The 26,112-nt window shown below is 51.7% G+C and overlaps 1 protein-coding gene across 4 annotated transcripts in view; it reads right to left on the reverse strand.

Moving 5' to 3' along the window:
• Nucleotides 1-26,112, reverse strand: part of ALPK3 (alpha kinase 3) — an 81,232-nt gene that overhangs the window by 18,090 nt on the left and 37,030 nt on the right. For all 4 annotated transcript variants that reach the window (XM_054042752.1, XM_054042751.1, XM_054042754.1 and 1 more), the window contains 2 exons: nt 14,819-14,936; nt 4,680-6,093 (listed from right to left, as the gene is read on the reverse strand). In XM_054042752.1, coding sequence (XP_053898727.1) covers nt 4,680-6,093; nt 14,819-14,936 — 1,532 coding nt within the window. The remainder of the gene's footprint in view (nt 1-4,679; nt 6,094-14,818; nt 14,937-26,112) is intronic.

Genomic DNA, 26,112 nt, shown 5'->3' on the forward strand with positions numbered 1-26,112 from the left:
GCAGCCTAACATTCGTTTTGCTTTTCTCACCTCAGATGCATATGGAGCAGAGGTTTCACTGAGCTGCCTGCAACGATGCCCAGAGCTTTTTCCTGAATTGCCAATTTGTTCAGAACTCTAAGGTGTATGAGTCGTTCAAATCATTCCCTCCAGTGTGCATCACCTGGCCTCCTCCCCTCTTCCCTGTGGGGCATTTGCCATCCCCGGTCCTTCCATTTGGGCAAGATATTCGGGGTCACAGCGCATCACTGCCAATGTTTCATGTGGCCATGCGATCCTCAGCAATTACCCCTCCCTCTCAGTGCTGCATTAGCAGTGGGGTTTGGCATCCACAGCCATTTATTCTTGATGGAAGAAGGTCACAGCTCAGAGTACAAGCTCCCCCTCCCCCACGCAAAGCAAGACTCTCACTTGTGCCGGAGCCCACGCACTGCTCCATATCACCTAATATAGTCAAGTGACAAGCAGCCTCCACTTCAGCCTTGGTGATGCAGAGACCATGTGCTTCTGAGTGCTGAAACCTCTTGAAAAACCTGATAAACCACTTATGTGGCATCCAACTATGGGGCAGAGAGGAGGCCCTAATACTCTCCATTAGCTGAACAGAAGTGCAAAAAGCAGTTTCCCTGAGTCTCCACTGGCAAATCATCTGACCTGCAGGGCACTCAGAACAGTCTCCAATAACCTCCAATACACTCATTCCTGAGCTTCCCCCAAGAGAGGAGGCGCTGAAATCAAGAGATCCCTAGGAAGCTGTTAATAAAGCATTTCCCGCAGAAAGGATCAGAGAGAACTGAGGGACTGGTATACTGCCCTCGACTTGAAGGACACGTTCTTTCATATAGCAATTACACTATCCCACAGAAGGTACCTCAGGTTTCTGGTGAGCAACAAACACTACCAGTTCACAGTCCTCCCGTTCGGCCTATCAGCGGTGCCTTGTATGTTTACCAAGTGCATGGCAGTCGTGGCCGCGTTCCTACGCAGGCACCAGGTACAGGTGTTCCCATACCTCGACGACTGGCTGATCAAGGGCTGCTCCAGGGCTCAAGCGGAGGCACAAGTAGAGTTCACAAGAACGACGTTCGACGAACTGGGCCTTATCCTGAACGTGGGGAAATCGACTCTGTCCCCTGTTCAGCGGATAGAGTTCATAGGGGTGGTGCTGGACTTGACACAGGCCAGGGCATATCTCCCGGAAGTGAGGTTTCGGGCCCTGGGTGACATCATTCAAAGTCTCAGGCAGTTTCCCACCACCACAGCAAGGAATTGCCTGAAGCTTCTAGGACACATGACCTCTTGTACCTATGTGGTGCAACATGCCAGGCTCAGACTCCGGCCTCTCCAATTGTGACTAGCCTCAATGTACTGGCCGGCTCAGGACAGTTTGGAAAGGGTCGTCACTCTGCCTCGCCTGGTCCTCGACTCCCTCCAGTGGTGGCTTGACCTGCAGGTAGTGTGTGAAGGGGTCCCCTTCACCGGTCCTCAGCCATCCCTCTCGCTAGTGACGGACACATCAGCCTTGGTCTGGGGAGCACATCTGGGAGACCTCAGGACACAAAGCCTCTGGTCTCAGGCGGAACTCGCTCTCCACATCAATGTCAGAGAGCTGAGAGAGGTGCGCCTGGCATGTCAGACTTTCCGAGCTCACTTGACAGGGAGATGTGTATCAGTCATGACAGACAACACCACAGCGATGTTCTATATCAACAGAGGGGTGCACGCTCCTCTCCCCTGTGCCAGGAGGCCCTCATGCTGTGGGACTTTTATGTAGCTGATTCAATACATCTGCAAGCATCATACCTCTTGGGAGTACAGAACGAGTTGGCGGACCATCTCAGCAGGTCTTTTCATGGCCATGAGTGGTCCCTACACCCGGACATCGCAAACTCCATCTTCCAATGATGGGGTTTTCCCCAGATGGACCTGTTTGATACGTGACGCAACGAGAAGTGCCAGCAGTTCGCTCCTTCCTGAATCACAGCCCGGGCTCCGTTGCAGACACGTTCCAACTCCCGTGGGGAGGCCATCTCCTATACACGTTTCTGCCTAGCCCTCTCGTTCACAAGGTGCTCGATACGCCCGGAAGAAGCTTCAGTGATATTGATAGCTCCAGCCTGGCCCCGCCAACACTGGTACACATCTCTCTTGAAAATATCCGTGGAAGCCCCAGTTACCTTGCCGTTCCTCCTGGACTTAATAACTCAATATCATGGCAGTCTCCAGCACCCAAACCTCGAGTTGTTGCACCTCATGGCTGAACCCCACAGAGCTCTACTGCTCAGATCCGGTTAGACACGTCCTCCTGGGCAGTAGGAAACCCTCCACCAAGGCTACCTACCTTGCCAAGTGGAAACGACTCTCAATCTGGTCGGCGCAGCATCACTTGTCCCCGACACTCGCCTCCATAACACCCATACTGGGCTATCTTCTCCACTGCAAGCAGCAGGGACTGTCCATGTCATCAATAAGAGTTCACTTGGCCGCCATCTCTGCCTTGCATCCAGGCTCAGAGGGCCGGTTGGTATTTGCCAACCCTATGGTCAGCCGTTTCCTGAAAGGTCTCGACAGACTATATCCGCACATCTGGCCCCGAACTGGGACCTCAATCTGGTCCTTTCCAAATTGATGGGTTCGCCCTTCGAACCGCTGGCGACTTGTTCCCTGCTCTACCTATCATACAAGGTTACATTTCTGGTAGTGATAACCTCAGCCAGGAGGTGTCTGAGCTCAAGGCCCTAACATCAGAGCCCCCTTACACTGTGTTCTATAAGGACAAGTTTCAGCTCAGGCCACATCCAGCTTTCCTCCCGAAGGTTGTCTCCCGCTTTCACATCAACCAGGACATCTTCCTCCCAGTGTTCTATCCTAAGCCACACTCGAGCAGCAGAGAGCAGAGGCTTCACTCATTGGACGTCCGCAGAATGCTAGCCTTTTACATTGAAAGAATGAAACTGCTTAGGAAGTCCATTCAACTGTTTGTGGCTGTGGCAGACAGGATGAAGGGTCTTCCAATCTCCCCCCAATGAATTTCCTCGTGGATCATATCCTGCATCCGTGAATGCTATAACCTGGCAGAGGTGCCTGCCCCTCTGCTCACTGCACACTCCACCAGGGCACAAGCTTCTCCAGCAGCATTCCTGGCACAAGTCCCGACCCAGGAAATATGCAGAGTGGTGACGTGGTCCTCCATACATACTTTCAGTGCACATTATGCTATTACCCAGCAGGCCAGAGACGATGCAGTCTTCGCTAGAGCTGTGCTCCAATCAGTGGAAGACGCCAACCCCACCTCCAGAACTTAGGCTTGGGAGTCACCTTCTCGTAACTGTTGTTCTTCGGGATGTGTTGTTCATGTCCATTCCAATACCCACCCTCCTACCCCTCTGTCCGAGTAGCTGGCAAGAAGGAACTGAGGGGATGGCAGGTCGGTAGGACCCTGTATTGAGCACCATGATGGTGCCACTCCAGGGGGCGCCCGGACCAACCCACACACCTGATTGGAATGGACATGAAAAACACATCTCGAAAGACAACAGTTATGAGAAGGTGAGAAACTGTTTGGGTTTTTTGCAAAGCTTGTGTCCAGAAGAGTATCTTGACTGATTCCTTAACATTACAAGGCTGTGCTTCCAGCTACGGCTGCACATCTGCAAGGAAATCTAGAAGAGGAAGGCAGGTGCAAGCCTTGGGAAATGCTGGAAACCTGGCAGTTCCAACTTCCCATCACAGTCAGTGGATGTATTGCATTACCAGCCAAGTATGTGGATGAGTGACAGCTATGCTACGCTCTGTACATTTGGCTATGCTCAGGCAGGAGTAATCCCCGCTCAGAAATACGGTACTCCTCTTTGCTGGTGTAGTAACAACAGTGTACAAGAGATGGTTTCAGAGAGCAGAAGCGGGTCACAACTCGCTGGCCCAGGCCATCACAATGCCATACAGGTGGGAAATTTGGGCTTTTTCCAACCTTCTGGGGGAACTGGAGCAAGAGAATGAAACCACATGAACCTGCAGCTCTCTATTCTCCTGGCAGTGGGGCCTCAACTCAGTCTCTTTATTCATCTAGATCTGTACTGTAATGACCCCCCTGCACATTGATGTCATTGTTCAGATGTAAAATCCCAACTGTGCCCTGAAATCAGGATCACAGGATGTTGGGCCGTGAAATGTGTTAATAAGAAAACATGCAACCTCCAGCCCAATACTGCATTTCATGGAAAACACTTCATATTAAGTGACAAAAATAGACATGGACTGAAAGGAACTGGTGACGGTCAGGAACAGATGCAGTTCTCCGACTCAGCAGCACGGCACAACGACTCATCGAAAGCATTGTTCCAGCAGGGCAGATGGAGCCAACAAATGGCCAGATCTACAGTATGTATGTTTCACCGTAAACAAAATTCCACCCGCTGCCCAGTGAAGTTCACAAAGCCTACCTGGCATGTCTGTTTTTCGTTTACATAACGACTTACTAACTGTGCCACTTAGAAGCTGAGGTTCATTGCTAAACTGAACAGATGTCATCATGCTCTCTGTTTGTCATACACATTCAGCATTCCCAGTTGCCGTTTATAGCTAAGAGTGATCTGTGCTCACTGCTTAGCTGATTTGGAAACATTTGCCTGAGGTCAGCTTACCAAAAAAAAAATAAAAAAAAATAGAACTTACATTACCTCACACGGCACTTTGAAGACCACCTGTTCTTCCAAGGAGCCCTGAAGCAAGCTTCCTCCTGCCTCCTGTCTCAGCTGGGACCCATCCAGACACGGGGCCACTTGATTCAGAGATGGAGTAGTATGCTGAAAGGGCTGCTTGGTGTTTGGTTGTACAGAGTCCAGCAAGTCTGTTTCTTGGACGTTTTTGCATGAGGAGATGCAAGGAGTCCCTGATGCATTTCCCATTAGGAGGGAGTGCCGCATCTCAGAGCTCAGTTCCAGGGTCCTGCTAGGAGGCTCAACTCTCTTCTGGTTTAAATTCCCAGGCAGTTCACTTTCCTTTTTGGTTAACTTTGTACCTATGGCCTCATTCCCCTCCAGTTCCTGTTCTACAGGTTGGCCTTTCTGCTCCTTTCCTGCCACAGCCCCTACCAGGAACACCTCAGATGCTGGGGGAGGAGTTTCTCTTTGCCTGTTAATGTTCACAGCCGGAGACTGCAGCTGAGCCCCATTCTTGGCTTCTTCTGGGGCTTGTGGCATCTTCTCTTCCATTACATGTTTTGCTCCACTCTCAAGATACATCTCTGTCAAGGAGAAGTAAGTGTCACCCCTGGAAGGCAGGGAACATGGCTGAGGTTTGCCAGTTTCAGCATCCTGACTGCTGGGCGTTCCAAGTTCTTTGACTTCTGGAATGTCTCCCACCAGCTGGCTGATTGCAGCTACTGACTGCATGCTCCCTGGCAGGGCAACAGAAGGGGCATTTCTTTGACTTTGGGAGAGATTTTGGCTCTCTATCAGCCCATTTTCTTGACTTGAAACTTCCTGTTTTGCTGCCAAGAGAGCAGCAGACTCTTCCCCCTTCTTTTTCTTCTTTTTAGCAAAGGACTCTCTGGTGGTGGGCTTGGTAGTTATTTCCTCCACCGTCTCATAGATGTATGTGAAAAAGCTATTTCCATTTTCCTCCCCACTTTCCATAGAGGAGTCTCCATTGGTGGTCACCTCTGCATCCAGAGGCCTTGTTAGGAAGTTGTTTGAAAATCCAGCGGTTGCATTTAAGGATGGCTCCTTGGGCTCAGCAACATCTTCCCGTAACCTTGACTTAGGATCCGCAACATGCACCTTTGCTACATCTTCCTTCTCCCATAGGGAGACACCTGAACGCAGGTTCAGATCCCCAGTCAGCCGGCGCTTTCGCTGGAATCTCTCAGGACTTGTCCTCAGCTTCTCCACCTCCATGTTTTCTTTCCCTCGTTTTCGGCTCTGCTCTATTTCATGCAACTTGGCTTCAGCCTTTTGCTTGAGTTTGGCAAACCACCTCTGATGTATTTTATACTCCGTCATGGTTCCCACTTCCAGGACACCGGAACAGGACACGATGCCTTTGGTATTCCTAGCAGAGGCCTGGTAAATGGCCGCATCATCCTCTCTGCATCTGGTGACCAAAAACAACATTGTGAAACACACCTGTCCCCCTCAAAGCACTTTTTACACATGCATGAACACACCCACACACACACGTCAGTGAGAGCAGTCCTTTCTACAACTGGTCAAAGAGTAGCCACCAGGTACAACACTCAGAAAACTGGGGATATTTTGGTATCACCGTTATTTTCAAGTCTGTTCGCAATATAAAAATATTGGTCAGGTGAACAAATGGCTGCCTATGGAGATAGCTCAGGGTATACAGGACTGGTTGACATCTGAGCTTGCAGTTGGTCACGGAGGAGTTGTATACATGTATTTAATGTTGAACATGGGTGTTCAGCTGAACCCTGCACAGCAGTCTCGGAGCTTTAAGATGTCACAAATACTAAAGGGCTCAAATCAGGCAGAGTCTAACCGAAACCCAAGTGCTTGTGAAACTGCCATAAATCTGTCAAGGTAAAAAGACTAAGAAAAATCCATACTGAGAAGTGGTGACTGTTTGGCTGAAGTGAGAGTTACGCTCAAACTTTGAGCTTTCCTGGCCAAATGAGCCATTCCCTATGGCTCTTAGCCACAGCTGGCTGGAGGGTGCTGCCCAAGCACAGGTACCTAGAGGCACTGATTCACCAGCTCCAGTGGTGCAGCCATGCGTTCCCACTTCTGTGCATTCGCCTGTGTCTGTGGAGCAAGGGTTGAAGCTATAGTTGCTCAGATGCCCAGCTGGTTCTGGAGCGCTACAGTCAGTGCCGGCCTGCTTTCCCCACACCCAACGCTCCCAGAGCACTAGCAACAAGAGGATGGATGGCTTCCCCTGGAGCAAGAGACTCCCTAACATACGCAAGGCAGCCACAATATGATCCTCAGTTTCCACATGCAAGAGGCATAGGCTGAAATATTGGCATTGGCCTAAACTGGAGAGGACTGTGGTGAAGAAGGAATGGCTAGCACCAAGAATTCCATTGATTCCATCCTGATCGAGTGAATCCTTGGGCAGGATTCTTGTCTCAGGCTCTGACGTGCTCCATCTAACTCTGCTTCTTGAATTTCCTCCCCCAGCCTTCCCTTCTGTCACAGGAAACCAGTCTAATGAGATCACTTCTCCGACTCCACCTCACCTCACATGCCTATGCCCAGTAGCTGCCTGAGACACACCTCGACCAGTTGTAACAAGTGGGGCCTAGCAGGCCAACTTTATTTATGAACCTCACCGTGGGAAAGTGGATAAAAGTTCATAAAAGGTTCCGGTCACCTATAACTACCAAATGGCCTCCTGATGTATCAAGGACTGTTCAAATCATGTCTGATAAACCAGAAGAGGGTGGGACTGTAAATCTATGAGCCAAACTTAGTGCATTGGAAATGAGGGTTAAGAGAGGGGTAAAATAATGAGGGAATGGGCTATTCTACCCATCGCTCCCTTTGGGGGAGGGGGTTCTTAAAATTAATCAGCTGGCTGGCTGAGAGATGGGTAAACAGGAAAGGAGTGAACTTCATCATCATGGCTGCCACCCACACCATCTCCTGGGATCCACCATGACACTGCTGGGCTTTTGTTAGCCTGATCATGACAGATGCCTTCAACAGACTGGGCCAGAAGGACCCAGATGGACGTCACCACCTCCTCCAGCTAAATCCTGAACACTGCCTGGTTCCTGCCATCACCCCTTCCCCTGTGTCTCCTTTTCCTTCCCCACTTTATTTCTTATCCCTCCTATCCCTGCAGCCCCTATTCTGGCTCCTCTTATCCTGTTACGTTTTTGGCTGCACTTTTCCCCTCACCTCCTTATCTATGCATTCCCCATCCATAGCCCCAAAAAGTCACGGGACCTCCTGGTCAACCTCCTCCTAGCCCTGGCCAAAATGGCCATCTATAAAACCAGGGAGAGGAGGTTGGCTGATGGGGTCTCCTGTAACTGTGGGGCCTATTTCCGATCCTCCATCTGCTCACGCATCCGGGCAGAGTTCCTCTGGGCGGCGTCCACTGGCTCCCTTGATGCCTTTGAGGAGCAGTGGGCTCTGTCCGGGATTCTCTGCTCGGTGTCAGGTTCCCTTCATTTGACCCTTTGACCTCTCTCCCATCCCTGTTATCTCATTAGTTGTCCCCCGGAATCATTTGGTTTCCAGGCTCTGTGGATACTCCCCTCAGGCTGGGGGAGGTCCTTTATCAGTGGGCAGGCTTCCGCCCACCCACTTCCTGGATCCCAATAGGATCCCTATCCTTTTGCCTTCTGTCTAACGAGAGTCTAGCTCAGCCGGCCAAGACTGTACAAGTTTTAACACTGCTGTGAGTCTATGGCAGAGAGGCAATGCCCTACACCAGAGGTTCTCAGCTTGGGGGTGTGGATGTCAGACTTTCTAGGTACGTGTGGTGAGCCAGGCCAGTTTAAGAGAATGGCATTGCAACCTGGCGTGCAGGGTCACAACACCACTCAAAGCTGGCCCATCTGTCCCTCTGTTGTGATGGAGGGGCAGCATAGGTAATGGTGGCTAGGGCTGGAGGTTGCTCAGTTCCCCCAAATCTAAGCCACCTCACTTCCCGCATGCATAGCCCAGCTCGGCAGGCAAAGCCCACCTCCAGCAGTGCCAGGGCCAGCACAGTGCTAAGCTGCCCAGTGGCAGGATGAGCAGGGAGAGTCCCCAGAGCCCAGTGGCGGGCATCAGTGGGAACCCCACATAGTGCTGTGAACAGAGTCCATCTGGAGCCCAGCAAACCAGCCCCATCCCTGTTGTGGCAGCGGCAAGTCCATCCCTTACAAGTGCCTGCAAGCACAGGGGGAGAAGAGAAGAGGAGATGGGGAATGGGCTGTGGAGGAGGGAGCCAGCCAGAGCTAGCTGTGGCCACCAATACAACCACACAGCTCCCTGCACTCCCTGCACCCCCCCAACATCACTAACAGCCCCCAAACCTGTCCCTCCCATATCTCCCATCCAATCCCCAAATAACCCCCCCAGCCCGTGCTTAAACCCAATTAAAAAATAATGCCAAGGTGGGACAGGAATTCAGAAAATGGTTATGAACCCTTGTTCGAAACAGGCAGATGCTGGTACAAGTTTGCCAGGTCTCGGAGTGGCTGATCAGACTGTGTGCTGGGCCTGTATTTCTCCACCAGTGAGGTTACAAGTACAAGCCAGCCCTACAGACAGAAGCTGCGTTCTCTCTCTTTGCCGTTCTTTTCTCTCCTCTTTCGTGTGTTTGTAGTGATTTGTCTTCTAGGAAGTAAGATCGGACTTCAACCACAACAGCTACGACAGATCCAGCCATTTCAACAAACTTCTTCTCTTCCCCCACCTCCCCCCAAAGGGCAGTTACCACCTTTAATACCATCAGACAGGGATTGGTGACCTAAAACCTCTCTCCAGCTAAAGAGAATAAAGAATATCATTAAAATGAAAGCCCTACTTGATACTTTACCTTTCAAATTTATCTCACTGTCCCCCCTCCCCTTTTTTTCTGTTTCTTTAACAACAGGGTAAAAGGATTTGTGATGGGCTAAGCAGGTGGAGGTCTCTGTATTCCATAACCCTGAGCCTTATTTAATTGTTTAATGCTGTACAGTGAAAAGGTTGTGTGAACACCTCTGACTCTCTGGGCCCACATATTCCATCAAGATTAACACAACAGATGCTACTACGCAATCTCTCTGCCATTACAGCTCTAGGGCTCCTCTCAGACAGAGATCCATAAGGCTTGCTGCTTCTGCGAGATGACTGTGACTGTAGTTCTTCGAGATGTGATGCAGACATGTTTCCACTTAGCTGTGTGCACGCCCAGCATGCTGGAGACGGAGAGTTTTGCCTAGCAGTACTTGTAGGAGATGGTACTCATGCTTCATGGCCAAAGACCCTCCCCTGGCTATATGGGGTAGTGCCACTCTGACACTGCTTGGCTCTTTCTCACTGAACGCCCAGAGACGAGACTCTGATGTTTTTGTCTTCGAGCAGATGCAGCCATGTATTCCACATAGGTGGCTCACAAGCCGTACCCCCTCCACCCCTGGAGGTGGGACTCTATCTAAACAAGGACTGCAGGACCACTCTATGAAAACTTGCATCTGCCCTGGAAGCTGCAGTGATGGCGTAATGGTTCGTAAATGTGTGGACGCCCACGTAGCAACCCTGCAACATGCCCAGGATTGGGACATCCCAGAGGAACGCTATTGACATTGCGCTCTCGCAGAATGAGCTTGCGCCCGCTGAGGGAGCGTAGCCAAAGCTATTTCATACGCAGGCTTAATACAGGAGGTTATCCATTTAGAGATCATCTGCGAAGAGACCTCCTGTCCCTTCATATGGTCTGCATATGGCACAAACAGATGAGGCGAAGCACAAAACAGTTTAGTCCTGTCCAGGTAAAAGGCCAGACATTGCCTGACATCTAACGTATGAAGACACTGCTCCTCCAGAGATGAATGTGGCTTAGGAAAAAAAGGCACGGGTAAACATATCGCCTGGTTCAAATGAAACTGAGAAACCACTTTAGGCAACATTTTGGGTATGGTCATAAAGTCACTTTGTCCTTGGAGAATTGGAATAAGGAGGCTCTGCCATCGGAGCCTGAAACTCACAACTCCCCCAGCAGATGTTATCACGACCAGGAGTGCAGCCTTCTGACCCAAAAGCAGAAAGGGACAAGATGCTTGGGGCTCAAACAGAGGTCCCATCAAAGCCACTAAGACTGTGTTAAGGTCCCACAAAGGGACTGGCTCTCAGTCTGGAAGACAGAGACCAAGAAGCCCTTTTAAGAATCTTGCTACTATGGCACTGGAGAAGACTGATCTTCCCTGGATGGGAGGATGAAACACTGATATCGCCACCAGGTGAACCCTCATGAACTAAGCGCAAGTCCAGATGACTGATGGTGCAGCAGATACTCCAAGATGTCTTGGACATAAGCCTCTGAACATTGCTCTTTCTCCTCACTCAGCCATGCAGCAGCCATGCCTCGAGATGCAGGGAACTGAGCACAGAAGGCAAGTGATTCTGAGTGAGTAGGGAGGAAGAGGAAGCGGTATGGGAGGCTGAATGGACAATGCAAGAAGGTGGGAGAATCACCAGGGCCTCAGCAATTCCTGGACAATGAGAATGAGCTTGGCCCAATCTGCCTTTAATTTAAAGATGACCTGTGGGATGGCTGGGGGAAAACTGTACAGGGGAGCTGACTGCCAGCTGAAAGTGTCGGACAGGGAGCCCAGTCTGAGGCCCTCTCGAGAGCAGAACAGATTGCATTTCCTATTGTCCCTCATAGCAAATGGGTCAATCATTGGGATCCTCCCAGCTGCAAAGATGACCTAGAGGTTGCTTGTCTTCAGAGACCATTCGTGACTGAGGGAAAAATTCCTGCTGAGATGGTCCACAAAATGATTCTAGACCCCTGGCAAATGGTTAGCTATTGAGTAATGTTCTCCTCGATGCAGAACTGTCACAACCTGATCACCTCTAGGCAGAGCATCCTGGAGCGTGCTTCCTCTTGCTTGTTCACAAAATATATCACAGTGGTATTATCGGCAAGTTATGTGAACCACTCCTTGATATGGTCCACAAAAGCGGGACACACATTGTAGACCTGATCACAGACCTTGGACTTTCAGTGACCCCAGGTGTGCTCCCCAACTCATCAGGGAGGTGCCAGCAACAACAGACCTGGCTGGCAAGGGCTGGATTGTCTGGACGCATCCATCCCTGCCAGGAGACCAGGACGAGTTGAGGAAGACGGACCAATCTGTCCAAGGGGTGAAGAGTCCGACGATAAACCATCCTGAGCAACATTTGAAGGGGATGAAGGTGCAACCTTGCAAACTGGACCACCTGTGTGCAAGCAGACATGTGGTCCAAGAGCCTCTGGCATATGCAAACGGTTGTGGTAGGCTGAGACTGTAGATTGAAGCAAAGGTGGCAAATCTCCTGAAAACAGTCAATCGGGAGAAACGCTTGAATCTGTTAGGACCCGAATGAACTCGATTTTCTGAGTGTTAACCAAAGCTGACTTCTTGTATTTAGGCTGAGACCCAGATGGTCGAGCAAGCATAATGTAGTGTTGATATGATCAAGAATTTCCTCTCTGGATCTATCCCACAGTAACCAGTTCTCCAGATACGGGAAGATGTGGATTCCTTTCTTCCTAAGATACGCCATCACGATGACCTTGCATTTGGAAAAAAACCCAGGGGGCAGAAGAGAGGCTGAATAGAAGCACCGTGTACTGAAAATGACGCACCACCAGGACAAACTGAAGGAATTTTCTGTGACCCAGCAAAATCGCCACATGACAGTAGATATCCTACAGGTTCAGAGCAGCAAGCCAGTTGATTTGAGACAACATGGGGAGAATAGTCGACAAAGTGACCATTCAGAACCTCATGTATCTCACAGATTTGTTAAGGCCACAAAGATTGAGAATGGGTCTTATCCCTTCCTTAGATTTGGGCACCAGAAAGTACCAGGAGCAGAAACCATGACCCTGGTGTTCTGGTAGAACCTCCTTCACCGCGCCTAAAACCAGCAGAAAATGGACTTGATCAAGGAGTAGTATCTCATGAGAGGGGTCCCTGAAAAGGGGTGGGGAGGGTGACCTCCAATCTGACGAGGGCCTCAGTGCCTAGGCAGGCCGCATGGCCCGTTCGAGCAGGTGCTGCTTCAGACGAAGATCCCTCGCCACTTGAGTCCATTTGGTGAACAATTTGCAAATCAAATCTTGCTCCTTGATATGGGCCTTGCCTTAACACAGCAAACACGGCGTGTGGGGATCATTGCTGGGATCGCTCCCCCATACGACGGACAATGTTTGAAGCCTAGGGAGGATATCACCAGGGAAACAAAAACTACAGCTAACTAACTAACACTAATTAACTACATACAACTAGAAAAGTCACTAAATAGAGGAGTGTGAGGTAAAAACCACACAGAGCTGCAACTCAAATCCTGTGCGGTAAGAAGGAACTGAAGGGGATACGAGCAGTGCCACCTCGTATAGCCCGGGGAGGAGCTATGGCCATGAGGCACAACTGCCACCCCTCTGTGGGTACTTCCGGAAAAATTCTCTGGCTCCAGCATGCTGGGTGCACACACACCCAAGTGGAATATACAGCTGCACCTACTCAGGGAAGAAGTTCACATGTTTACTGTTACACTGGTATAAACCAGGAGTCAGTGGGAAGTCAATGTATGCCAGTGTAGCAGAGCTGAATCTCCACCGGTAAACTTCACAACATGAGCTATGAACTTTAGGGAGAACACATGCTGGTGCCACCCTTAAACACTGTCCTATCTCCCGTGTTCTCTCTTGTCTCCAAAACCTAGGACTCAAATTGGGCTGGGATGTACTGAATCAGAACACTGAAGCTGCCAGCTAGAATCTCAGCTTTCATTTTAAAAGTGAGTTAGTTTCCACCCTGGTGGTTGTGAAGAAAACCTTGAAAATGTGCCCTGAGCACAACCAATGCAGCAACAGCTGCCTCAGTATGCAGAGAGCCTGAAACAATGGCTCTAAGAGGTGTGACCTGCCCCATGCATCGCAGTAAGGTATTCACTCTCGTGTGCAATTACAGTAATTTGAATGTCAACATTGTGAGTCCTTTCATTGCTGATCACAGTATGCGAGAAAGGAGAGGGGCACCCATATTATGAAGAGCTGCACAATCTGCTCAGAGAGTAATTTCATTTTGGTGTCACAAATGGGTGGCACCTGGGAGAATACCAGCACTTTCCTCCTACTAACCTGCTGTGTGGACTAAAAATAGTTTTTAAATCACCACGTGACTGGGATATGGGGCCTAGCATATGCCAATACCGTAATCCTGCCCTGGCCATGGGAACAGCAGAGTCCACGTGACCATGATTTGACCATCTCTAGAGTCTATTGAGAACAGCGTCATACACTGGTGTCAAGCAGGTAGAACTTGGTTTGTAGGCAGAGCTTGGGAAAACCCTGCTGTTTATTCTAACTGCCTCAGCTTCCTCTGATCCAGCTCTCCTCCTGACCTCTTCCAATCTGGAGTCTGTCCTCACCGCTCCATTGACTGTGGCTTAACCAAGGTTGCCAAAAGCCACTCTGGGACACTCCTAAAAGGAAGCTCCAGCCTCATCCTGTCTTATCTGTCTGCTGCGTTCACCACCATTGTTCATCATCAGCTCCTCTGCCTTTTCGTCTCACGGTTCCCATCATTCTGTAGGATGTCCTTCTTCCATGCGGACTGAGACACATGCTGCTACCAGAGTTAGTATACTTAGAAGATCTTAATACCCCCAACCTTTTCCCACCTGCTGCTTTCTGCATTACACCAGAGAATGGCTGCAGTAGTGGGGGCTCTGGCTGAGGCCCTGGGCTGGCAAGGGGCGGGGTCAGATGAATAAAGGGGGTGACAATAACCGAATGGGGTTGCATTAGGGACAAGGTGATGGAAAGTTGGCACATGCTGCAAACTGAACTGATGATGATGGCTACCATTGATAGTAATGGCCCTATTAGGCATTCAAAGCTCAGAATTGTGAATGGATGGTGGGGGTGAGGGAAGGCAGGACTGAAGTGTCTCTGTAGTCCACGAAAGCTTATGCTCTAATAAATTTGTTAGTCTCTAAGGTGCCACAAGTACTCCTGTTCTCTCAAACTGGCATTCACACAATTAGAAGCAGATTGCTCAGGCTGTGCTGAATAATCCTTATTCGCTCTGTTAAAACAAACGATATTGAGAGGATTCCTCCAGCAAACTCAAATGCTCTCTGGCTTTCTTTCTTACTTGTATAACTGCAGGGTGTGGCGGTTTCCATGCCGGAAAATCTCATACTTCGGTAAGCCGCAGTATCGGTCCATCTCCTCATCATCCTTATACCAGGTCACTTCTGGCTGGGGGTATCCTGGACAGGAAATTGCATATCAGCATATGGGGCATTACAATGAACATGAAAGGAGGGCTGCAGATCTCGTTCCCGGAGATATAAAATAAATCAATAGTAAATTAAACCTCAGCCAGTCTCTCTCCCCAGGCTCATCCCAATCTGCAGGTCGCACAGTGAGAGAGTAGCGCATTTTGTAATCTTGTCATTTACACTAATAAGAATCCAGCTATCTGTGAGCAAAAATCTGAGCCCTTCGTTCCTGAGCGGGGAGAGTGGACCATTAGACCACATTCAGTCACATTGGCTATAGTCAGGAGGTGAGAACATTGACACTTTTAGATGAAGCAGGCATGTTTGGACTGGATTAAGCCTAAGGTTAAAAAACAGACATTTGGTTCTCCACGGAGCTACCAGCTCTTCACAACACATTACATTCTGTAAACTGAGCCCAAAGTTTCCATTGAACGAAACAACCCTGATTGCATCACGGTTGGTTTGTGTCCTACAAATGCTATTTGACAACAGATGTTTCCTGCCTTTTCAGTAGAATGACATCATGACACGCGTGACTGGCTGGTCTCTGAGCCAGGGAAACAGATACATTCCTACCAGGATCAGCTGTGGCAAAAGAGATCAGCAGTCAGCGGGTCTGCCCCGAGCAAAGCCGAGTTAGCTGCCTGCTCTATAAAGCAGCTTCCTGTCTAGAAAAAGGGGTGCAGGGCAAATTCAGGAGAGCTGCTAATGCAGAGATCTCTCCCCTGTGCAAGGGGAGGTAGATTTAGGATTCTCCATCTCTGCTGCAGAAACAAGACAAATTATCATGCTTCAGTTAGTTTTGCAGAATGCTAGATAGGTCATTTTTCTTAGGATGTATTGGGAAGCACGTCCCACTCCATGTGTTATTCCTTTAAAACCTCTCCTTCTCTTCTGTGCAGTATGGGGTTGAATTACATGTGGATGCTTGTTACAATGTGCAGGGTTTCCTTATCAGCTCCCTATGGTGTTTTTGGATATGCTCTTTCCCACGAGCGGTGCCAGGGTTTTTGGCGCCCTAGGTGGAGGTCCTTCCATGGTCCTGGTCGGCGGCAGCAATTCTGCGGCGGGGGGGGGGGTGTCTCCTTCCGCGCTCCCGGTCTTCGGGGCACTTTGGCGGCGGGTCCGGAGCGAGTGAAGGACCCGCCGCAGAATTGCCGCCAAAGACCCGGAGCGCGGAAGGACCCCCCGCCGCTGAATTGCCACCGAATCCTGGCGCCCTAGGCAACTGCCTAGGTCGACTAATGGAAGCGCCGGCCCTGCTCTTTCCTCCAATCAAAACAGCTTTAATTCTGGTTGTGATTAGCCTCCTCCCCAGGGGAAAACTGCTCTACCAAACTGCCCTTGGTTAACATTCAAAACATTCAAAAACCAGTAGGAGAACACTTCAACCTCTCTGGTCACTCAGTAACAGACTTAAAGGTGGCAATTTTGCAACAGAAAAGCTTCAAAAACAGACTCCACTGAGAAACTGCTGAACTTGAATTAATATGCAAACTAGATACCATTAATTTGGGCTTGAACAGAGACTGGGAGTGGCTAGGTCATTACACAAATTGAATCTATTTAATAGAAATGAAAGGGACCAAAGGTCATTGAGTCCAGTCCCCTGCCTTCACAGCAGGACCAAGTACCATCCCTGACAGATTATTTTGCCCCAGATCCCTAAATGGCCCCCTCAGGACTGAACTCATAACCCTGGGTTTAGCAGGCCAATGCTCAAACCACTGAGCTATCCCTCCCCATGTTAAGTAGCCTCACACCTTTTTGTCAACTGTCTGAAATGGGCCATCTTGATTATCACTACAGAAGTTTTTTTTCCTTCTGCTGATAATAGCTCATCTTAATTAATTAGCCTCTTAGAGTTGGTATGGCAACTTCCACCTTTTCATGTTCTCTGTATGTATATATATCTTCTTACTATATGTTCCATTCTATGCATCCAAAGAAGTGGGCTGTAGCCCACAAAAGCTTATGCTCAAATAAATTTGTTAGTCTCTAAGGTGCCACAAGTACTCCTGGTTTTTTTTTGGTTAATTCAGTTAGTCACCTGTTTCTGGAGCCTGTGTTCAGGACTCCAAGTGCAGACAGGCGGAGACTCTCACTGCGCAAGCTGCAATGACCAAGTCACCTCCCAGCTTTAAGGAGGTTTGCATCTGAAGTGATAATTACAGCTCTAAATCCCAAGCTATCAATCTAAGACTCATTTCCTGCACACATTCCGATTGGTTTTACAGGCTGCATTTCTGTAGAAGCAAAGTGGCTAGACAACCATGCACTGTTCACTTGTTCTTCCTCTGCATTGTCCCAACCTGCCCCAGCTCCGCTGCATGCTGGAGGATGGGGGCTTCCCTCCCCTTCATAGCCCAGGAAGCATTCCAGCCAAAGGCCACATGAAAACATCCAGCATACCACCTTTCACACAAAGGCTGAGCAGCCTGGAAAAGGCCACGGGCAACTCAGAGCCAGAAATGACCACGATTATCATCCAGCGTGACCTCCTGCATCACGCAGACCACAGGGAACCAATCCCAGTGAACCCTGCCTTGTGTTTGAGCTACTGCAGGGTTATTCTGTTGGGTAGGCTGCGGTACCCTTTAGTTAGAGTCTGGGGGACGGATGCAAGAGGCTAATTCTTGGGAGTGTCGCACTGAAGACCGGTTCTCTCCAGTGAAGTCAAACACTGAACAAAAAGGCAACAAAAGACTTGAAAAGATCAACAAAGGCAGTGGTAGCCCCTCCCTGCCTACCCCCTCATGGGAGACATGCTGTCACCATCCACCTTGCTCCCCTTTTTGGGGACCGTCCCTCCCCCCCCCCGCTCTGTTCTCCCTTGCCCCTGCGCCTCTGAAGGATTCTCTCCACCACCTTCTGGGAATTCTCCATCTCTGCCTCCCCTCCACTGCTTGGGAAACCCTTTCTCTGGGTCCTCTTTCCTAGAGGCAGCAGGCACTGGAGTGGGGTGGGGAAGGAGCTGCTTCCCTGAGCCGGGTGCTGAGGGATGCAGGGCAACAGGGACAGGTGGAGAGGAGACCTGCTCCTACAGGGCTCAACAGAGACGAAAGGGGAGGCTGGAGAAGAGCCCTGGTAAGCCAGACCTTGGCCTGTCGCAGCAGCAGCCAGGGGAGAGTGTGTGGGGCTCAGGTGTCCATGGCCAATGAGACACAGGCTCCCAGCTCAGCTCTGCCCACGCCAGACCTTCTGATCAAGCCACATTGGCTGGTAAGTTGCAGGAGGGGAGGGACATGTCTGGCACCCCTCCCATAGAGCAGGTGTCCTAGAGGTGCCCACCGACTGGGATGTGACAAACTTCCCTGCCTTTGCAGGCATGCAGGGAAGGAGCTGATAAGGGACAGTGCTGCTAACATCTGAACTGGGGGGGGGTTGAGAGGCAAAAGAGGGGAAAGCAGCTCTTCTCTCTTTGCAAGTGTAAAGGAGTGGGTGTCTGCTTGAGGGGCAGAGCCAGCCAAGGCATGGCCTAGCTTCACGTGGGAATGGCAATAGCTCATGGCCACACACGTGGGGCCGAACACACAGCCAGCTACTGCAAAAGCAGTTCCAAGAAACTAAAGTTCTAACTATGTATCTGTGGTGTGTCGCCCCATGACTGCAGTATCTGAGCCTCCCCTGCCTGGGCAGAGACCCACTGCCTTGCTCAGGGCCGGCTCTAGCGTTTTTGCCGCCGCAAGCAGCAAAAAAAAAAAAAAAAAGCCGCAATCGGCGGCAGCTCTACCGCCGCTTCATTCTATGGCAGCAATTTGGCGGCAGGTCCCTCTCTGAGAGGGAGTGACGGCCCTGCCGCCGAACGGCCGGATGTGCCGCTCCCTTCTTCATTGGCTGCCCCAGGCCCCTGCTTGCTACGCTGGTGCCTGGAGCCGGCCCTGGCCTTGCTAACTCAATATTTATTGTTACGGGGCTATGAGTTTATATAGTGCTTTGAAAACATTGGCAAGACTGGCTCCCCAGTCAGACAGGCACAGACCAAGAGCAGAGCAGAGCGGAGGGAGGGTGCAGGAAGAGATGCGAGGAGGGATTACTTTCAAGGCGGAGAGGGATAGAGGAGGATGGAGAGGCAGCTCCTGGTTAGGGGGCAGCATGGAAGAAGGTATAAAGCTGTGTATGGGAAGATGACCCTAAAAGAGTAGCTGTTAGGGAGGGGAGGCGTAAGAGCACAGGGAGCCAGTGAGTGAGCAGTAGGCAGAGAAGGAGAACGGGGTGAGGCTAAGGGCAGAGCTGGAGCAGAGCAGGGATTTAGCAGGAGCACAGAGAGGAAAAGGGGATGAAGGAGAGATTACACAGAAGTGGGAGACCCAGCAGAAAGGGGTGGAGCTGGAGGAGGAGGAGGGAGAAATGCCAAGGAGTGCAGGCCTGGGAGCCGGGAAGGGCAGAGCTGACAGAGGCGATGGATGTGAAAAGAGGAGACATTCCATTCTGGAGCAGGTCAGATCCTTGTCACATCTCGATTGGCTCAGCTAGAGCCAGGCCCATTGACTCCATCTGACCGGGGAGCATCCAAGCAGAGATGTCAGCAAGTCTGTGAGAGATGGGAGGTGGGGGCAGGGCAGAGAGGTGGGGGTGGCCAGTATCATCTCTAGGCAGTGTTAAGTGTCCCTAAGGGATACAGTGCCCAGCACTTCCCGGGGCCATTCCTCCACTCGTTCCTCCTGGGCATCATACCAGCCCCAAGTCTGCCAGGCCGGTACATACCCTGGTGCAATGCAGGCTTGGGACAGTGACGCCACGGAGAATTTGGCCCACTATGTTTGATGGGCCATATTTCCTCCCTCACCCTCGGCCCTCCTGCCCAGCCAGCGATGACAACACCAAGGCCCTGAGCTTTGATGCTGGGGCTATCTTTGACTCCTCTTCCCTTCCCCCTCACTCACAGGCTCTAATTAAATCCCAGACCTTGTTTCTCTGCATCAGCGCCAGAACCTGTCCATCTCTCTCCTGCCACCTCGTCCCCTTCTCAGCCGGCAGAACAACCTCCTTGTCCTCTGCCTGTGTCCCTTGGCCATTCAATCCACCCTCCACCCTGCTGCCAAGGCCTCATTCATCTGCACATTTCCCTTCGTCCTGGGTCTCTGTGCTGGCTCCTCTTCTTCTGGGGAAAGATCAAGGGTGAAACCGCCTACAAAGCCCCCGCCATTCCCTTTGCCTCCCCCCACCTCCTTTGCAGCAGCTCTTACAGCGGGAACAGCTTCCATCCCAACACTCACCATGTGCCCTTGTCTTTCTTCAAATCACTCCCTCCCGTTCCATGAAGCCCCCCGGTAACATCCCCACTCCAGGGGGCCTGGCCATAGGGATGGATGCCTGGGGTCTCAGTTCAATACATCCACATTTGGAAGGCAAGACACGAAGCTTCATCTCCCCCAACTCCCACGACTCCACCAAGGGGGCAGGGAGGGAGCTTGTAACTGACTAAATCTGCCACCACTGCTCAGTCAGAGCCTCCAGCCCAACCAAACACTTTCTCCTTTCCCTCAGCAATTCCGCAGTACCTGGAGCAGCCAAAGGAGAGAGAAAGGGAGTCTCTCACCTGACAGTTGCCACCCACCCGCTAGCCAGGGGAGACAATGGCCTGCCACAGCAGGGAGAAGAGGGATAACCCACAAATTTCTGGCGGCCTTCCAAGAATAGCCAGGAGGCTGGAGAACATGTTGAGAGGCCTTCAGCCAGAGGAGGCAACTCTGGGCACTCCTCGTCCAGTGTTTGGTGTGGGCCCATTTGTGCTTCTGGCCTAGGAGATTGCCCAGCCCCTCTCCCTGAGGCCAGCACAGACCACTTCTTCCAGCAGCCCAGTGCTTTGTATAGACCCATTTTAACATTCCCAAGCACCAGGCCTTCACCTCGCCCTTCAGAGTTGCCTCCATTTAGCCATACAGCTTGCTGGCAGGAAGCTTATCTGGATATTCAGCTCCAATTCTCTGAATGTCATCCCATCATTTCCAGCAAAGATCCCCTTGTGGCACTTGTTTCAGATATTCATAGCCTCTTTCCTTGTCCCTGCTAGTAAGCACTTAGCTATGAAGAGCCATGTACTTTTATAGCTTCATAGTGCTCCTATTGGGAGATGTTTCCTGGTGTTACGCCTAAACAATCCTTCACTGAAATTAGTGTGCTGTCACAAAACGAGCAAGCCCTAAACAAGCCCTCTCTGGCCCTGAGCTTTCCTACACTGTGGGCAACTGTGTCTTGCCCCAACTCCCTTAGCAAACTAGACACAGATCGTTTGGTACCTGCAGTCCTCACCCTGCAGCTGTGACAGACCAAGTGGGACTAGGGGACCAACCCCTTCCAGCCCACTGGATGTACCCACCCTCAGTTCCCTTGCAGCCTTATACCTCCTTCCCCGGGCACTCTCAGGCCTAGTTTGGTGGTTCTTGCTTCCCCCATTTCCCCACCCCTACCTGCATTAGGCCCACAGGCTGGGATCAAATCCTCTCGGGTACATGAGCAGCATTTATTACAGTTAAGCCACTAGGCTGCACCATGTGTAACACACCTTCAGCTCACAACAGAGCCATTCCTGGCCATGCATTAAAAGGATCTTATAGTGAACACACCCCGTGTCTCTCTGGGAAGGAAGCTCGGTGGCCAGTCCACATCTGCTACAAAAGCCTGACCTAGTAGAAGCCCTGCAATCTACCATGTATAAGGGTTTGCTCTCTGCTGCTCCCATCTTTGGTTTTTCTGGCTTCCTTTGCATTCCTCTCTCCTCCCTAGGGTTTGGAGCAACGCCCTCCCCCTTGTGCCCCTTCCTCAATTACCTGCAAACCCTGCCCACCCTGAAGAGCCCTACTGACTTCAGTTCGGCTGTGTGCCACAAGAAGGGTGCATGGCAGCAGGCCCTCAATCTGGACAAGCCCCAGTCACTGCCCCTTGCAGGCTCCCTTTCCCCAACTTCTCCATTTCCGCTGCGGCTATGGCCCCTCAGACAGCTGGCAATCCAGGCACCAAGGGATTGATTCCCATGGGGTTAGCGACAACCCACAGCACAAGCCCCTGGCTAATGCTGAAAATAGTCTCAGGGGACCCAAGAACACAAATGCTGCGCCCTGGAGCAGACGGCTCAGCCTGCCCCCTCTCATCAGTACAGATGGGGTCAGAGTTTAAAGAAAGCAGCCCTCCCTCAGGCAGCTTTCCTACTTGGTTTGTAAGCTAGGAACACCAACTTCCCCCTCCCTCCCTGCCCCGCTTCTTGGCCACTTTGGGAGGCTCTGAGCAGGGAGCAGGAGCTCCCACTGCACCTCCCCCTCCTCCTACTTACTAGGAGGGTGGTGAAGCACTGGAATGGGTTACCTAGGGAACTGGTGGTATCTCCATCCTCAGAGGTTTTTAAGGCCTGGCTTGACAAAGCCCTGGCTGGGATGATTTAGTTGGGGTTGGTCCTGCTTTGAGCAGGGGGTTGGACTAGATGACCTCCTGAGGTCTCTTCCAACCCTAATCTTCTATGATTCTATGCTCCCAGCAGTGAGGTAGAGAGAAGGAGGGATTTCTGAATACAAACCTCCAACAACTAGACTAGCTCCTTCTCCCCCCACCACCCTCTCATCCAGGGCCGGCTTTAGGCCGATTCCCCCGATTCCCCTGAATCAGGCCCCGCGCCCAGTGTTGAGCTGGAGGCGGTTCCCAAGCTCCAGCAGCCATCCATGGCCACCCCACCCCCGGCCCCAGCTCACCTCCCCCTCCTCCCCTGAATGCTCCACCCCCCTTCTCCTCCCCCTCCCCTGCTTCCCGTGAATCAGATGTTCACACGGGAAGCCTGGAAACAAGCAGCGGCAGGTAAGCTGGGGTGGGGGGCCACGAGGAGGGCTTCAGAGAGGTGCAACGGGGCCCAGTCCGGCTCCGGCCGAGCAGCTCCGGCCCAGCCCCGGCCAAGTGCCCCAGCCGAGCAGCTCCAGCCCCGTGGCACGCCTCTGGCCTGGCTGACTCCGGCATGGCTCTGGCCCCGCCCGGGCCCCGGTCCTGACCCCGGCGGGGGTAAGCGGCATGGTAAGAGACCGGTGTGTGTGTGTGTGTGTGATAAGGCAGGGGCAGGGAGTCCCAGGGGCAGGGAGCGAGTGGGGGGGGGTTGGATCGGGGTTCTGGGGAGGCATGGGAGTTCCGGGGGTCTATTGGGGTGGTGGTGGATGGGGTCGGGGCAGTCAGGGGACAGAAAGCAGGGCGAGTTGGGTAGGCGGTGGGCTCTTAGGGGGCAGTTAGGGTGGGGGGGGGATCTTGGGAAGGAGCGGTCAGGGGACAAGGAGCGGGAGGCAGTCGGGGGCAGGACATGAGTGGGGCATCGGGGGGGGGGAGAAGAGATGTACTCACCGGGCGGTTCCCTACTGGGTCTTCGGCAGCGGGTCCTTCAGTGCCGCAGAAGACCCGGAGCGAAGACCCAGAGCGCCGCCAGGTGAGTCATCCCTGCCGGGGCCCCGTTGAATCAAGCCCCACACTTCCTAAAGCTGGCCCTGCTCTCATCCCCCACAGCTAGGGGCAGGCCGAGTCGCAGCCAGCTCCGGTTGGCAGCTCTGACTGCAGGCTGCCTCCCTGAAGGCAGGAGGAATAGTTCTGATGAACACCCTGGAGCTAGGGGTGTAGCACTCATCAGAGGATGGGCTAGATTTACCTGTGCCCTGTCCCTTTGAGGCTTGAAGGACTGCTGAGGGGGCCAAAGGGGCCGCAGCACAGTTGCATGTCCTCTGAAAGGACTGGGCGGCAATGGGGCTTCTGCCAGCTGGAGTGGTTTGTTTTCTTTAATACAATTCGTTTTAAAAAACTGTCCCTGGTCTGGGAGTGTAACAAGGGCATGTCCTTCACACTCTACTTGCCCTTGCAGCCCCAACCCCTCTCTTCTTCAATAGCTTGGTGTCAAAAGGAACCAACCCCACCAGCTGATTTTATACAATAATGCCCTAAAGACAAAGCTCCTAGGGTTAGCCACATACCCAGGGCCGGCTCCAGCATTTCTGCTGCCCCAAGCAAAAAAAAGCCACGATCGCGACCGACAGCGGCAATTGGGGGGGGGGGGGGGGGGGAGCCACGATCGGCGGCGGCAGGTCCTTCGCTCCTAGAGGGAGTGAGGGACCTGCCGCCTCTGAATTGCCACAGGTGCCACCCCTCTCCCTTGGCCGCCCCAAGCACCTGCTTGTTAAGCTGGTGCCGGCCCTGCATGTACTACAGCACAGGCAGCCTGCTGGTAATGGAAGCACAGCACAAATAAAGTGGTCATTCATAATTTGTATATTTGATCTTTTGTGACTTGTCACCCACGCAGACAGCACAGAAACAGGGTTTGCTGGCAGATGATCCTGTACATCAGCCAGCCAGTGGGCCCCCCACTTTACAGTGTGGCATGTTTTGTGCCATGGACAGAGGCTCGTCCTCTACAGCTTCTTATTGTCTCCTCAAGGAGAGTGAAAGCCGTGGGGATGGAGCCTCCCCTGGAGGCACTGCTAAGCACACAGGATCATCTTCCTCAGCAGGATTTGTTTGCACTCAGTGGGCAACCACAGACAAATGCATGCTTGGCTTGGATACTGCTGTCCCCCTTGGTATGGAGTACCCCCATAGTGGCCCTGGGGCTGCTAGTGGGGCTCCATACATGCACAGAACAGCACCTCATCCCACACATCTGGGCCTAATCTTCTGTAATTCAGAGGAGAAATCCTGCTCTCTGGGGCAGGGAGCACAGAGATACAGGGCTCATCAGCAAATCCCAGGAGAGAGAAGGGACTGACCCTCAAGAGACTGCACTGAATAAGAGCAGCAGCCGCACATGGAACTAGTGGGAAAAGCCATTGAGTGGGGTCTGCGCCTTTCTGGGCTTCCAAAGCCAGATCCTGCCTGTGACACTGCACCCCCTATTCTTCACAGTGATATTATTATGATATGATTATGACATAGTTATGATGTACTTTATGCAAGATAAGTCATGTGAGAGGTCATTGGAAAGGCTATGATTTGCTGAATAGGATTATCCTATTTGTAGGCATGTATCATTTTGTATCCAAAGTTATGAATATTGATTATGTATCTATTTCACACATAGCTATTCCTGGGCAATGCCCACTAGGCAAAAAGAACAGGAGTACTTGTGGCACCTTAGAGACTAACAAATTTATTAGAGCATAAGCTTTCGTGGACTACAGCCCACTTCTTTCATGAGCTTATGCTGTACAGTTCCCTGTGCAGTGCAAGATGGTATAATTTTAGGTTTAAACTCGGGGGAGGGTGCCTGAGTAGCTAGGAAGTACCCTAGCTGGAGCTTTCCCATGCAATAGCTGGTCACAGCATCTGCATGTAACTGCAGCTGGGTGTATGCTAGTGAAAGTGCAGGCTGGAGCCTGGAGAGAGCTTGGCAGCTTGTCACAGCAGAACAGTGTAAACGGGAGCCCAGGCTGGTGGGAGAGGAGGGCTCAGTGGTATCCCAGTTCCAGGTGGCACGGGGAAGGACTAAATCCCATACTGCCTGCTGCTATCATGCAACATAACTGGCACTATCCACTCATCCATCCCTCTTACCCCACTGCCTTCCCAAACTACCGTACACACACATATGCCAGTCCCCCACCAGCCAACTCTCAGGCAAATCATTCCCCTCGCGGTGCCTTTGATTTGCTCAGCTGACTGGGGAATAATGCAGCAGGGAGGGTGTGGCCCAGCTGACCAGGGGAGGGGGGGGGTGGAACAGCAGGAAGGAAGTGGCTCATACATTCCTCCCCAGAAATGGGCAAAATGATGGCAAGTGACAGTTCTGAGCCAGGCCTAGCCCTTGCTCCTGAAGGCCGGCCTTATCAATCAATTCCAGCATACACGGTCTGGAACCCTGATCACACCCCCTAGCACAAAGCCTCCTCAAGAGTGGTCTATGGAGCGCTGGCTGGCTACTGGCTCTTCCACTTTCATTAAAGGACTAGCTATTGACTAGACATTTTCCCATGTGTACAATAGCCACCAGCATGTTATACAATTGTCTTGTGGCACCTACGGTATCTGTAAGAACGTGCTCTGTACCATGGGCAAGTTTTAGAACCCCTGCTGTAGCATCCCACAGCTTCAAGCAAGGGCCATCTGTGACCCTCACTTTGAGAAGACCCCCAAGAGGTAGCGAGCACAGTCCACATCCAAGAGATCTTATCCCAAGAAAACTGGAGCACTTGTGCCAAGAAACACA

This window comes from Malaclemys terrapin, chromosome 10 (genome assembly GCF_027887155.1).
Source record: "Malaclemys terrapin pileata isolate rMalTer1 chromosome 10, rMalTer1.hap1, whole genome shotgun sequence".
In the NCBI taxonomy this organism is placed as follows: domain Eukaryota; kingdom Metazoa; phylum Chordata; order Testudines; family Emydidae; genus Malaclemys; species Malaclemys terrapin.